At 34.0% G+C, this 16,016-nt stretch overlaps 1 protein-coding gene across 6 annotated transcripts in view; it reads left to right on the forward strand.

The window, feature by feature from the left end:
- ERBIN (erbb2 interacting protein) overlaps positions 1-16,016 on the forward strand; it is a 121,313-nt gene that overhangs the window by 78,413 nt on the left and 26,884 nt on the right. For all 6 annotated transcript variants that reach the window (XM_054517807.1, XM_054517806.1, XM_036402605.2 and 3 more), the window contains 9 exons: positions 3,080-3,136; positions 7,189-7,252; positions 8,836-8,910; positions 10,180-10,324; positions 10,794-10,866; positions 11,930-12,059; positions 12,394-12,509; positions 13,513-13,582; positions 14,776-14,875. In XM_054517807.1, coding sequence (XP_054373782.1) covers positions 3,080-3,136; positions 7,189-7,252; positions 8,836-8,910; positions 10,180-10,324; positions 10,794-10,866; positions 11,930-12,059; positions 12,394-12,509; positions 13,513-13,582; positions 14,776-14,875 — 830 coding nt within the window. The remainder of the gene's footprint in view (positions 1-3,079; positions 3,137-7,188; positions 7,253-8,835; positions 8,911-10,179; positions 10,325-10,793; positions 10,867-11,929; positions 12,060-12,393; positions 12,510-13,512; positions 13,583-14,775; positions 14,876-16,016) is intronic.

A 16,016-nucleotide genomic window follows, 5' to 3' on the forward strand; every position in this document is an offset into this window, starting at 1 on the left:
AGAATTATTATCCTTGCTTAAGAAAATTGTATATCTTTTATCTGAATACATAACATATATTTACATATAAATATGCAAATATATAAGCAGAAAATGCTTGAAACTCACTTCTTGCTCATTTGAGACAGGGTTTTAAAAGGGCAACATTTTTTAGTAATGGGTGTTTAAGATAAACAAGGATTTATCTTCAGTGTAATTCTAAAAATCTGGCAATAATGGGATATTGCTTCCAGAGCCTCTTTACTGGATGTTGCAATTAATTTACTTTATTTCTACTTTCTCAACAATTTGCCAGTAGTATCTGTAGTAGTAGATGGTTTTAGTAGTATCTACTGTGGGTTATTTTTTACGTAAGTGTACAGTGATAATAAAATATAGTTTTATATATATATATATATGTGTTTGTATGTATTTAGTTACATATATACATATGTATATATGTGTTTTGCAGAAACTTTCATAAATGCAGCCTTTAGCATGGATACTTTTTGTTCTGCTTTCCTTTGCATTTTAGTAACAATTTAAAATAAAATATTCTGCTTTAGGAAAACTGCAGAGGAGGTGTAAAGTAAGGAACATCTCTCAATGCAGTATTTTTATATTTCCAAGGAATTACTGCTTGTTGCACAGCAAGTTTCGAGTGTACCTGCTGTATGTTTTTTTTACATTTTTTACAGGTAGTATAGTTTATGAAATTAGATTTAAGAAGGATATTGATCTTCTTCTGGGAAATTGTTCATGTAGAGATTTTATTTTATTGAAAAGTTGTGTGGCATTTAAAATGCAGGCTAAGATGGTTATGATTAAAGAGCAATACTGAAAAAAAAAAATTAAGCTATTATACTTAGAATGTGTACTTCCAGTTGAATAATACCTGTTACAGCTTTGTGCATTGGTGATGTGCAGATAGGTCTGTGTTGATGGGTTTTTCAACTTCAGAAATTCAATATTTCTCTAGAAGTAGGACAGATCTTTTCCACAGAATGGCCCAGATAATAGACAATCTGCCACTATGAATTCCATTTTTCCTTTAGTATAGGTGAATTAGTTCTTTATTTCTTTGTCAAATAAAATGCCACTTCTTCAGGTGCCTTATTGCAATTCTTGCTCAGCTTGGATGGATGCTGGATGCTTAGCACCAGCAACTGAAAAAACAGCTAGACCTAGTATTTGATGTTCATTATTATTTTAATCTTGAATTAGCTTTTCAAGATTCAATAGTGGAAGAGGTTGACAGCTGCTTCAGTCCAGTATTTCTCATCAATTACTGGAAGAAAATTACATGTTTAGACACAGCCTGTATCACCCACCTAGGAAAGGTTGAGAATGTTTTCCTAGTAGCTTCTGTGAAGCTCTACGCATAAGAAATTTAATATTTATATCTTCAGTCTCTTCAGAATAGCTGAGGAAAGATTAAAACAGGAACAAGGTGACAAAGCTATAAACATTTCTGTCACCAAAGGCAATCTTTAAGTTCACAGAGTTAGCTTATTGCAAGTGTCACACAGTCAATTCTGGCTAAAGTCAGTGAAAAGTGGGTGTGCATATTTATAGTTTAGCATATGAAGGGAGACTTGCTGGCATTGCCTTCCATGGAAATTTGACTGCATACATGAGTTGTGAAGAAAAAACTACAAACTGTGTAGCTATCTTCCCTGTCATAAAAGCAAAACACCAGCTGAAGCTTGATGCAGTGCTTGGTTTAGAAATCAAAGCCCAAAATGTTCATTCATGTCTGAGGGTTCTTAAAGTTCTGTTTTGCACTAGATTGGTATCTTAGGGTGCTGGTAGGGTGGCCTAGGAGGTCTTTCCCACTTATGTTCTAGGTGAACAGCAGTGCTATTACCATGAATGGGGTTTTTATTAGGGCATTCTTTCACCACTGTTAGGATATTGGGTTTTTGCGGGTTTTTTTTAGAAGTTGGAGGGAGGAGGTTCACCTCCAGCAGTTGCTACCAGATGGTGAGGGCTGCTTGCAGTGCTGGGCTGCACTGACCTCTCTTCTCTTTCAAGGTGACTCTTACATTCTTAGGTTATTTGTGGGCACGGCAGATTGCTGCTTTCAAAGTGAGCAATCCAAAATGAGTGAATATGAATATCTAGAGGAAAAATACATACTGTTTTCTGCTTTCTATTTCTACACAAAATATGGTTCTTACCACTTAATTAGAATTAAGGTTTTTGTCTCTGTTCTTACAATGCACTAAGTTAAGCACCTTCAGGAAAGACTGGTCTACTCACCAAGCTCCTTTCTGATTCAGAGACCTTCTGTGTTGTGTGAGGGCTGTCAGTGGGTCACATGTAGAAATCTTGTCATTTCAATCCTATCTGTATTTAAACTAAATCAGTTTCTTCATTTTTTGTAACAAATAGAGCTTTGTCACTTCTATCACAATACAAAAAAATTCACTGGAAATGGTACATTGCATGTATGTCAAGACTGCTTGGAACTTAACTTGGCTAAGCAGTTGAGTTGAGATTTAGAGGTTATTTGTCTTGCAACCAGAGATTTACTGGAAAAAAGGTCAAACTACCTTGACCTTTTTGACAGAAATGTCAAAATGGATTCAGAAGCTGACTAGAAAGAGAATATGAAAGGGAATCCAAGATTAATTTAAAGCTATCAGGTGGAAGACTACAGGTATTCCTCCGATAAGACTTTTTGTATTAAACTGTTTGATACATTGCCAGAAGTAGAAATTTAACATCTTTAGTTGTGCAAAATGATCCTTTCTGTTACTTCCTGTGTACTTTTCATTATGATGGTAACATGTACCCATAATTAATCCAATGTAGTGTTTCAAAATTTTAGGGATGAAGGAAAAAATTGTGTCCAAACAGGTGCAGAAAAGCAGGCAAAATCTATTTTGTTTGTTGCTTTACCAAAATCAAACTTCAGCCAATGAATTTAAAATAACATGCACATTTTGCACAAGATTTCACCTCAATGTTACAGGAAAAAAATTTCAAACTTACAGATTTTTTTTTCTTTTAATTCTATAATATAAGTAAGGTCAGAGATTGCTTTTGTCATTAAATACGGAATATTGTAGTAATTTGTTATGCCTTTCTGTTACAGATTAACTAAACTCCAGATATTGGAACTTAGAGAAAACCAGTTAAAAATATTGCCAAAGTAAGTATTATATAGTTCTAGGAATTCCTACAGCAATTGTTTTAACATTAATCCATTCTACCTCTCTCCTAAAATCTAACATTTTTCTAGTCTCTGCCTTGCAATTCTCACTTACTTCATCAAACAAGTCTAGGCTGATGGTGATGCAGTTCCTGCTGTTTCTGTGAACAAGAGCAATACTCAATATTTTCCAACTGGGACTCTGGAGCTCCAAGCAGGTTAGCGAATATACAAGAGGTCAATGAAGAAAGAAACAGATCCCAAAGATGGGATGTGAATAGCCACCCACAGAATCATGAAAACATTGTGGTGTACTGTAAAAGTGATCTTTCTCTGGCAACAGAAATTGGTAGAGTTGTTGTTTTTGGTGAATGTAAGTAGTTTTGGTGGAGAACAGGAGGCTCTAACAATTGAATATTCACTCTGTCTAATTCATGCTAGGAAGCACTTGAATGCTGTAGGCGGAAGTGGAAACTGCCAGCTCTTCAAATACAACAGCCAGTTTTTTAGTGACTGTAGCTAATTATAGGTGTAAGACATGATCAAGGGTTATGTTCTATTGGGATTCCCTTTTTAAGTGCCTAGATACTGTACTGTGGAGTCTGCAGTATAAACAAGCCAGAACTCCTATCTAGAATGACATGTGCAGCATCAGAAAGTGTGAATTTACATTTTCAAAGTGTGAAGCCTTCTGTGATATAAATACTCTCAATTCTATTCAGCTCTCTCTGCTATCATTAGTTTTTAGCAGAAAAAAATTACAGGACATATAATTTAGAGTGGTAGCTCTCTAAATTAAAGTTACTCCCAACTGAGGAACAGTAGCTATAATTAAAACTTATAGCTAATAGAGATTTTGTTTATAAGATCACTCTGACCTTAACTGCCATAATTAACACTAAGAGCATGAATTACATTAAATACTTCTAAAAATGTAGTATATTCTTTAGTGATTAGACAGTAATACATGCTTTAATGTGTTTAAGTCAAACTCTGTTGAAAGTGCTAGGAAACTTTTTGTTGACTTCAGTGTTTTCAGAGTTCTTTTCTTGATTGAAAACTAAACAGTAACTGTCATGAAGAGCTCCTCTGTCCCATAATAATCTATGGTACATGCTGAGCTGCCAGCTCTATTATTCTATTCTGGTACTCTTATAGAAGATGCAATACAGGTTTAAAAAGTGTAGGAAATTCAAAGCAGTTAAAAAGATACAGCAGTAGGTCCTAATATTTTTGCTATAGACTACCAACGTATTTCTGGTTTTCCTGCGACTTTCATCTTTCTAATGTTCTTACAGCAAATTCTTTCCTATTTGTAATAAGAAATGTATTTGGATAAATTCTGCAGCATCAAACTAGCCCTCTTTCTGAGTAAAACATGCACATAATTTTTGACACTGAAGTATGAAGTGCTTGAAAGAATGTTAATCAAAATGAGTAATCAATTCCGACACACTACATCAACCTTACTTTATGCCAAACTTTATGCCAAATATGTATCATTTTGTTTGGAGCTTATCCACAGTCAGAGACTGAAAGTGGCAGCATTATAATGCAAAACAGCTGGATGAAACTATTTCCACTGAAAGGAAAGCAAAAACACAGGGACTATTTTAGAGGCATTTTTCTGATGGGTAAATTGGAAAGATGGTCCAGTAAAAATATGGTACTTCTTTTTTTTTTTTTTAAGTTTCTGTGGCCTAATTGTTAATAAAGAGAGTTAGCATTTTAGAAAGAAGCAGGTTATTTGAGAGTATAATTACAGTGATGCAGGGCCCAATCTTGCCATCATGCACATTCCCTTTGAATTGTATGCCACTTGATATAAGCTGTACTGTTAACCTTAGTGAAGCTGTCTGTATACAGCAACAGAATTCTAGACATAATTTAGGCTATCTGATCCCTTAGAATTGAGTTGAATTGATGCCAAGTTCAATAATATGAATTATGAAAGAGGCTTTCAGTTTATGGGAGGGATTATGCAGCACCTTGTCAAAGATGAAAATAGGTGTTACTCTATGATCTAGTTAATGTTTGTTTCAACATCATTTGGCATTGAATTTTCTTGCTACCAGTAACATTATTGGAAGCCTTGCTTTCGTTTTGTCTGACAGTATTTCTCTATAAACAATACAGAAAAGCAAGAAGATATTAATCCTAGAATATCTGATAATGCTATTATGTAAACAGCAGGGAAAGGAAGGAATATTTTGGAGACCCTCATCTTGCAAACACATTTGTGTATGTTTTCTCATTGAGTGGATCTGGGCAAAGTCATTTGGGCAAAGGAAAAAAGGGCCCCAAGTCAATAAAGTTAACTTGTCATCCTGTCATTGTTACATAACATTGGTTTTTATAGTGTGGTCTATGCAGTTGCAAAAGCTACAGAATGCTATGTTAGATTCTTTGAAAGGAGTTCTTCAGCAGTGGTCCTGGGAGACTCTTTGGGGCAAATTTTTTAGGAACATACAGCACTAAAATTGATATTAGCATGATCTCACAAAGCTTTGAGAGATCAATCTTCTGTAGGATTTCAGAGGGACTCACATAAGTTTTGTCAGAAATTGAAAAAGAATATTAGCTTTCTGATAATCATCCTATTCATTACCTTCAAGAAATGAAGGAGTTTGTTTCTTAGAGTCTTCTGAAAATAGTATTTTCATGTTTTATTGGGTTTTTTTTTCCTTCTCTAGCACAGTTAGCTAGAGGCTTTCCTTCAAAGCCTGTGTATACTATTTGTACAGTGCAAAAAAGGCTTCTGCTGCTTTTGTCTTTACCTGCTTATGCTAAATTCCTTGTTTGTCCCTAGCTTAATTACTCCAATATCATAAAAATCAAATTTCTAAACAGATGTTGAGTCTCCTTCTTGGAGATTATTCCATTAAAAATATTAATAATCACATTAAATTACTTTCAGTAAATATAACATTTTTCAGTATATTATTTTTGAACCGTATGTTCAGAGCAACTGTAGATTGTACTGTAGTTGAGGAAAAACTGAAGCTTTGAATAGCTGCATAGAGCATCTTGTGCTCATGGAATTGTGTCTTGAAGAAATTGTGTGTGTGTGATTTTGTGACAATATACAAGACTTTACCATTTAGAAGCTCTTACACTTAATTATTCCAGAATTTTATAGTATGTACACAGTTGCAGTTTATATATGAAATTTTTATATACTACTAATTGTAATTTTTATATACTACTAGTCGTTCTGTGAAAATCTCTTATTAAATAAATATATGAATGTTTTCATATGAGGGATTCACACTCTCTTAAAAAATACTTCCAGGTAGAACTGCTGTTGACTGTGAAGTACCCATTGTGACCACATGTGCAGGGGTAGATAATCTCTATGGAGTCCCCAAAGTGCACTTTAATAGAGGGAAAAATTTTCCAAAACACAGCTTGAAGTAATGGATTTTACTTTTATTTCAGACATTGATTTAGTATTTGCCATAAGTTAGGTTAAAGAGTATTGATGCAATTTAGTAATCTCCAAATCCAATTTAGTAATCTCATTTATTGTGTGACTAGAGAAATAATTAGAGTTCCGAACCACATCACATGGAAGCAGCGTAGCAGCCTGGAGAGGTACAAAGGTGGTGTTGCATACTGTGATTCAACAGTGCTCTTCTCCTGGTCACTAGTCTTCCTTTGAGAAGAAAACATGTAGTTAACCAGCCTTTGACTGCTGAAGGGACATATTGTGACTGGAAATGAAAAGCTGAACCACCCAAAAGAAGAGATGCACCACTGCATTACTCGTTATCATGAAGATTTCTTTATTGGTCTTTAGTTTTTGCATGCTCATCATGCAGCCCCAAGTGTGTTGCAGTGTATGCTTTGTATGATGCTCAGCAGTCTGCAGGATCAGTAATATCTGCCTGGTTGACCAGTGTGTGAATACTTTATCTTTAATTAGGTATCATTCCAGTTACAGAATAGCATCACCACTTAATATTGATTACTGGATTTTTGTAAATCTGGAAGATTTGATGTTGCTAGTATTTTCTTAGACCTAATTTTTTATTAATCCCCTTCCTGTGTAGAACCATGTCCAGACTGACTCAGCTGGAGAGACTGGACTTAGGAAGTAATGAATTCACAGAAGTGGTGAGTTTTGCCTTAGTTACAGAGCTCTGCATCTTTTATAAATATTTTTATCCTTTGATCTGTTTTTAGCAAATATGAAAACATAAACATCATCTTAAGAGTTCTGCTTCCAAGCATTATTTATACCTTACACTACTTTATGGAGCCTGTTATAAAAATCATGTGTGTGATCTTATGAATGAGAGTGTGTTTTTACTCCATTTTAAAATAACACTCTCTTATATAGTGTGGTTACTGTACTGGTAAATAATTAATAGTAATACATGTTTGAATTATAAACATAATTGTTAGGCTTAGAATAAATTCTAAACATTTATTGATTATCATGTATTGAGTATTACAGTTTTTTGCCTAACCTGCTTTTATTATTGTGCCCTATTAGATCCAAGGGAAAATATATTAAATTTGAATGTTGTTCAAAGCAGTATTTACAGTTGAAATGCTCTGATTTTTCCTTTAGGATGCATTGACTTGTTTCCTGTTTGTATTCTCACAGGCAAATATATTTTGTCTTTAAGGGTCACATAACATCTCTCTGCTTTCTGGGGTAAAGGAATTGAAATAGAAGTATAATGAAACTTGCTGACCTGCAACACAATAGAGTTAAGCATTTGTGTGCCACTAGTAGAACATGCAGAGCTGAACACTTGCTTAGTGATATGGTTTGGAAAATAGGGGAGTGTATTTAAGGAATTTTTCATTATTATGGTTAAACATCTAGGACTGCCGTATTCTCATCACAGGGTATATATTTGTGTGGGAGCCTTAAACTAATGTTTAAATTACATCTTCTTCTTGGAAAGTGAGTTAGTTACTGGGAAAGAAAGTTATTGGGAGTCAGGTCCGCAACTTCAGCAGAAATCCTGTCTATTCACTGTATAACAAAATTTACTTAGCATTTATCTGAACTTGGCTGTACTTATTAAGGTGCAGTAGTACCTCTTTTGTATTGCTTTCTCTGGAGGGAAGTTTAAATAGGGAAAGCATATGCGACATGAATGTTTACAAAGAAGAGGTCTTTCCCTGATAAACAAGACACTTTTTACAATAAGTTTTATTGGAAACATAATCCTGCACTTCATTTTATGGATGGAGTGGTTAGCTTGTATCATGGAGATGCACCCTTTGTTGATAGAAAAAATGAAGTTTGTTTTGATTTTCCTCCAAACAAAAAAATCACTGGGGTTCTTGAAAAACAGGTCCTCTGAGTTGATGAAATTTAAAGGTTTTTAGATGTCCTCCATCAAAACTGTACATGTAACATGTACTTAGAGTGTGTGCTTGTTGAAAAAGAATATTTCTGTAAAAGACACCAAACCAACAGAAAGCCTTTCTCTAAAAATTATTTAGTGCTGTGGTCAAGTTCTTCAAAGTCCTTATATATCTAGTTCTATATTTTCATTTCAAAAGTGAGTTATCTGAGTTTTCTGTGATGACCCAGTGAAATATAACAGCTAATATAACAGGGTATAACAGCTACAGTAACATATTACTAAAGTGGCAATAGACAAATCACTGGAGTTGGTTTTGCCATTCACTGGGGATGTTTCATAAGGTTTTTTTTAAATGGCTTCCCATTACAGCCTGAAGTACTTGAACAACTGAGTGGATTAAAGGAATTTTGGATGGATGGTAATAGACTAACACTTATTCCTGGGGTAAGTTCTTTTGCTGTATTAAACATAAGTATTTTAAATTACACAGGCACTTGCTTTGTCAGTGATCGTGTACGTTGAAGTTGTAATTTTAATGTTACTTAAAGCCAAAAGGATAAATGGCACATGAGTGCTTAACTAGTCCACTTAGAAATTATCACTGATCATGAGAGTTGCATTCACAGCTTTTTGGTGGTTTTTTTTCATTGAAAGTTATATATTTCTCATCTAAAAATTATGTTGCAATTCAGGAAAATGAGTAAAAGTCTTTAATCAAATTTAGGTTTGAATAACCCTTCCAAAAAGGGATTATTCTATCTTAGATAGCAAGCAGGAATATGTAGGATAAGTATGTTGTGTGGCTTTTTACTGGTCACAGTTGTAAAAGAGAAATGCCAATTCCAATGCTGTTTAAACAGGGAGCATAGACAGTTCCTGAGAAAACAGTCTGTTTACTTTGTATGGGTTCCTGACATCTTTCATTACATGTCGTCCAGGCTCACCTATTATTACAGTACTTGAGAGTCTGTGCTTAAGTTTTAGCAAACTAACAGATGAGTATTTGAAATTTGGGAAGCATCTGGCTTGCTTTCAACCTTAAAATCACTAGCAGTCATGTGAAAAGTGGCCTTCCTGCCTGATTAGTAGTCTTTTCTACTGTTTTTCCATCAGCTAACTATTAGACAGTTGAGTGTTTGGATTGTAAAATACGAGTTGAACAGTGTTTTGCAGTAAAATAAAACTGTATTTCTGAGAATAAAGATTTCAGTAGAGTAATGTGCATGAATTTTCAGGCTTATGCTTGGTTCATGTGGAATGGTAATGCAAGCTTATATTTTGGCTTGTTTCTTTCAGTTTAGTACAATTAGGGATTCATTGTTGTTTTTGAGGATGCAGTTTTATACAAAAGGCAAAAATCAGCATTAAAATTCTACTGGAGCATAATGATGTCCTCACATTATGTGTCTCTTTCTGAAGTCTATTCTAGAGCTGCAATTACTTGATTCATGGTAACTAATCAAACCACTGAATGTGCAGAAGACTGACTTTAGGGACATGCAGAGCTGCTGTGGGGTGTCTCTGTGTGTAAAAATATCAGCTTTCCTTATCTGCACAAAATACTTCATTTGAAAGTTTGTATATTTTGCATAAAATTGTATTTCAGTACTCTAAGTCTTTTCCTCTGGCATTACACTTAAGAGGTCATATCTGCTGGATTTTTGGTTTTGAACTTGCACTTTTCTAGAATGCATTATTTTCTCTTGCTTTTAGTTCATAGGCACTTTGAAACAGCTGACTTACTTGGATGTTTCTAAAAACAACATTGAAGTAGTCGAAGAAGGTATTTCAGGTTGTGAAAGCCTGCAAGACCTACTGTTATCCAGTAATTCACTTCAGCAACTGCCAGAGTCTATTGGTTTGTATTTTAAGTTAATTTATGTTGTTAGAAGCCTGTAGTTCAGACACAGAGAACTTGAAAGTACAAAAATGACATTCTAGATCTGTTTCAATTGAGTAGAAGTGCCAGTTCTTGATAAAGCTGTAATGCATAGCTGAATAATAACTTAAAATTGGTTTGGAGCACTTTTACTTTATACAGTAGTTTGTAAATGTATGAAAAACTGCTGTCTCTATCAGAAAAAAAAAAAAACAATTTCTTTTTCTCCCTGCCTCTACTCACAGTTTACATTGTAAACTGGCAAACAAGTTCTGTAAGCTCATCTCCTTGTTTCCTTAGTAATACAGCACTATAGGCACACCAGGGAATAGAGAAGATGTGGTGACTGGCCCATAATGTTGGGTTATTTCCCCTCTTAATTTGAAGTTAAAACTCAGCTTAATTAACTCAAATGTCCATTTTGATTTACTTGTTCCTATTGTTATAGGTTCTCTGAAAAAGGTGACAACACTTAAAATTGATGAAAACCAGTTAATTTATTTGCCAGACTCCATAGGAGGGTAGGTATTTCACCAAAATAAGAAGTTGAATTTCCTTTCTGAACACTCTTCTGTAACAATGGCTCCTCTCTGAGTTTTTTTATAACTACTTGATTTAATTTCTTCTACATGTTAATGCCCTAATACAATTTAAAGCAAGAGTTTTCATCTTAGTTCTGCTTTGCAGCATGTAGGTTCCTATTACTTAATACCAAAGGACATATGTTCCTCATTTAATGCAGCCACCAATCTATAAAACAAAAATTGAGTGTGACAGAAAACAAGATACTTAAAGAGTCAGTTAGCTTTCTAAAACTGTATTTTCTTGGCAGTAACATGGCTGTGGTAGATATTGCAAATGATTGCCCAATCTCAAAAATTTTGTAAAAAGTAAATGTGAACATGTATTTATCTTTTCTATATCTATATGGAGAACTTTCAGCTGTCCATCAGCAAGTTTTTTTAATATATCTTTTGGTGTTCAGCAATTTAATTTAAAACATGCAAATAATAGCAAAAATAATTGGCTCACAGTTATGCACTGTACAATTGTACAATGTCTTCCAATTTTTTTTTCATATATTTTAATTAATATAGCTTATCTTTTGTTGTCAGAGTTTACAAAGTACTTCTTCACTGCCAGATTCTTAGGTTCACGGTCTGTAACTCTTGAAATTCTTTGCTTGTTCAGAAGGTGCATTCAGCTCTAATTTGACTGTGATCTATCTCATTGTGAATGTTTTTAATGCCTTACACTGGCATGTTGTCATGTAGTACACAAGCATTCGATGTTGCTGGCCTCACAGTTTTTGTTGTGAGGACAGTGTAAAGGAGATTTAAAAAATTAAGCAAGCTCGAAACAGAACCAAAAAACCTGCAATCAAGTAAGAAGAAAAAACACGCACCCTAAGACACATTTTAGGCCATCAGTAAAGGATTCTTCTTGGATTTTAATTCCTTAGGTTTTATTTTGAACTACATTTGTGATCAATAATTAATAGTCATATTAACTTCATGAAAACTGCAAGTATTTGATTATTGTTGGATTAATTAATCTGTATGGAGGAAATAATTTTTTTTGCAGGTTAATATCAGTGGAAGAACTGGACTGTAGTTTCAATGAAATTGAAACATTGCCTTCATCTGTTGGGCAGCTCTCAAATATAAGAACATTTGCTGCAGATCATAACTTTTTAACTCAGCTGCCATCAGAGGTATGTGTTTAATTCCAAGTCTGTAAAATGAGTATTTTAATGTGTTATATAGTCTATACAACTTGTGAATAACAAGTTACTATTTTTTGAGAGGATTTTCTTTGTGTATGCTTTTAAAGGAGGATGTATACAAATATACAAGTTGATAAATAATGAAATTTGATTTTTTTTTAAGCAACGATTAGGAATTCGTTGATGTGAATTTCAACTAAAAGGTTTAATACGTAAGAATAAACTTTCAAGGCAAAATAGCCTCAATACTAACTGTTTTTTAAACCTTCATATTTATGTTGTGAAGATGAATTAATTCTTTGTGTGGTTTTTTTTTTTTTAGATTGGAAACTGGAAACATGTAACAGTGTTGTTTCTGCATTCTAATAAGCTTGAATTTCTCCCTGAAGAAATGGGTGATATGCAGAAATTAAAAGTCATCAATCTGAGTGACAATAGGTTTGTGAATTCTTTTAATCAAGTAGAAGTTGTATAAAATGCAACAATAATGTAGAGGGATTGTTATAAATACATTATGGCTATCTTTCTTTATCTCACACATAGCTCAGAAGGTGACTGAGAGGTATTTAATGAATTATTGTCATATTCTGGATATTGCAGCTTCATTGTATTAAGCTATCTTTTTTTTAATGACCTGGCAGGTGCATTGAAGTGCAGCTTCACTACATTTGTGATTGTTAGCATCTGTTTTTCTAGGGAATTATTTTGGTCATTTTCATAAAACTTTTTGATTCTTACTTAAAATTAACAGCTTCTTGAATTGCATATGGAGCACCCAACAGTATCATAGGATAGTGTAAAAGACCTTGGTGTTCTGCACAAGGGGGAAAAAGTTGCCTTTTATTAGAGATGGTCATTAAAAATAGACAAAATGTTTATCTTTGGGGAATTACTAGTTTATAGAATTGAAGTACTGGGAGAGAGAACTAGCAGAGCTCTCCCTCCTATTCTGTCAATCCAGCTTCTCTGTACTCTGTCTGTAGCTTGATTTATCCCTTAATGCCAGAGCACCCATTATCCATGACAGCGTATTCCCCATACATGTATCTTTTGGAAAAAAAAAAGATTTTCAGGTGTAGTACATTTCCCCTTAATTGGCATGTATATTGACAGATAAAATGGTGAGGATTCAGATTTATTAATTAACCTTAATTGTCTTTGTATTCAAGTCACCCACTTCCCAGTTGAGTTAAATTCAGGTCACAATGTCACTTCTTTATTTTAAGCTACTTGCTATACTGGGCAGACAAGTTTTTCTTATTTGGTTGGTTTTTTTTAAATTGTATTTAAATTACATGTTGTAGCCTCTCAGCTCTCACTATTTTTTAAGTGAACTTCATATGAAAATGTCCTTTTAAAATATTTTAGAGACTAATGCAGGATTGTTTAAAGTCTTAACAGTATGGCTAAATGTACTTATATAAATCCTTGTAATTTACAGACTGAAGAATTTACCATTTACTTTTACAAAACTGCAACAACTCACTGCTATGTGGCTATCAGACAATCAGGTGAGATTTTTTAATATTGAAAATAAATTATTGTGGGCTTCATTCCTAATGGGGTTGACAAGAACAGAGCCATCTGTTAAATAAAGAGACCTAGTACTGTGTAAATCAATACTTTCTGGACGTTACTATGTCAGTTCTCCTTAAGTAACCAATACTGAACTTACCTGTCTCTGGAGGCTCATAATCCTGGAGAAATTCTGTGCTGCTCTGAGGAAATGCAGTTTAACAGATATTGGGACGTTTTTTGGTTTTGTTGTGTTTTCTCTGGGTTTGGTTGGGGTTTTTCTGGGTTTTGTTTGTTTGTTTTGGGGTTTTGTTTTTCTTTTTTGTTTTCTCTTTTTTTTGCTTTTGGTTGGTTTTTTGAGGGGGGTTTTTTTGTTTTGTTTTTGGTGGGTTTTGTGGTTTTTTGGGTTTTTGTTTCTGGTTTTGTTTGTTCAGGCTATTTTACTTAGGTGAGTTTAGTGCTTGATAAGTTTGAACTTGAACATGTAGCCCGCTGTTGCTTTCACAGCTATACCAGCAGGGAAACTCAGCATGCCTGGTTTTCAGTTACGTTTTTTGCCACACCTTTGAACTGTGTGATTGTTCAGCTTTGAAGCTGTTAAGCAATAACTCCTGTGCTTGTATTTTTCCTTTTTAATAAAGTCCTTGACATTATCCTGATTTTCTGAAGGGCATTAAAGTGTACAGGGCTGTCAGAAATCCAGTAGCCTCAGATGTACACTTTTAGTAAAACAGTAATTTCAAGAATCTTCTGCCTTTCCCTGTAAGGGGTGGAGGATGTTCAATCTGGTCTCAAAATGAAAAAACAAGGATGCTGAATTTTTCTCTTTATATGATTGTCTGCAGTTTTAAATAGCTAAATATATCTATGCATTTCTGATCAGTGTGCTTTGGGATAGTAGTAAGTACCAAAAAGAAACTGCGTTACTTTTTTACTATCTAGTGATTTCTTTTCACAAAAGCTGTTGCTGAGTTTGTCCTCAGTCAAAAAGCCTGGCATCAATCAAATACAGATAGATTAATTTCGTCATTTTGTGAAAATTATTCAGAGGAGAGATGGTTTAATTCAAGGGAAAGTAGTCTCCAAAGTCATGGGACAGGCATGCTCTGTGATATGTAGGTCATATTTACTTTTATATATATATATATATATATTCTCGTAACATAGCCTTCTTTCATTTACTTTCTAGTCTAAACCACTTATCCCTCTTCAAAAAGAAGCTGACCCTGACACACAGAAAACAGTACTTACTAATTACATGTTCCCTCAGCAGCCAAGGACTGAGGAAGGTAAGGAATTTCTGAAATTACCTGTCACAGTGGTCACTGTTGAAAATAATAATGGGAAGGCTTCCCGCTAATATGATTTTCACTAAATAATGCTTAAATACCTAAATGCTTAAAGTTTGGAGTATACTTGCAGGAGATGATGAGTTGTGTCTGATGAATAAGAACACTGACTTAATGAGATTTAGATATTGGTAAATTTTAGATGAAACTGTTTCAGTGAGTAAGGTGAGAAATGGACTGACAGGACCATGTTCTGTGGTGGTAGCCACTCCCAGCATGACACCCTTATTCCTTCCAAAAGAGCCTAATGGTTTAGGGTGAAATTCTCTTAAGCAAGCGTTAGCTTCAAACTGACTATTTTAGCAAAATGTTTCCTTCATTACCAAGTATGTATTTTTTGAGAAGTACATAGTATTCTCTGGTATATTTTGAAATTAAAAAAAATAAAAAAAATCAGTCCACAAAAAGCATATTGTTCACATGTAGTTTGAACTGGTTTTATAAATGGTTAGGTTCCTGGCATTTGGTCAGGAACTCATAATGGTAGTGAACTTTATTATAATATCTTCAGATGTGTTAAAATTCTAAGTTCACCCGTTAAATGCAGAGTAACAAATATTCCATTGCACTTACTAAGCCCTAAAATAAAGTATTTTTCTATGTCAGGTATAGAAGTGGTTAATATGAACAGCCTTCGTATTGCTAGTGAAGGATATACACTTTCTGGGTGGTAGTAGCAAATTTATTAGACTATTTGTCAAGCTAAAAGTAGCACCTGGCTGACATAACACCAAGACATGCTAAAATAAGAGACATCAGGTACCTGCAAGATTTTTTTAATCTCTTGTAAAATTAAGCAAGAAAGACTTGTATCTAAAGCCCCTGTCAACTGCATAAGTGCTGCAAAATCATGCAGATTAACTTAACCTCCAGTTTTAGATGCTTACATTGCTTTAGGATTAGTAAGAATGCAGGTTTTTCTCACTAAGTCATTCTTAGTTTTCATTTTTAAATTTGCATTAAATTAAATCAGATGAATGTTCTTACCTGTGCTTAATGATGTTAAGCACTGATAATAGGCTATATAAATCTATACAAGTATAATTCATCTTTATTTATATATATACACACACAAATACAT

Source organism: Molothrus ater, chromosome Z (assembly GCF_012460135.2).
Source record: "Molothrus ater isolate BHLD 08-10-18 breed brown headed cowbird chromosome Z, BPBGC_Mater_1.1, whole genome shotgun sequence".
Lineage (NCBI taxonomy): Eukaryota > Metazoa > Chordata > Aves > Passeriformes > Icteridae > Molothrus > Molothrus ater.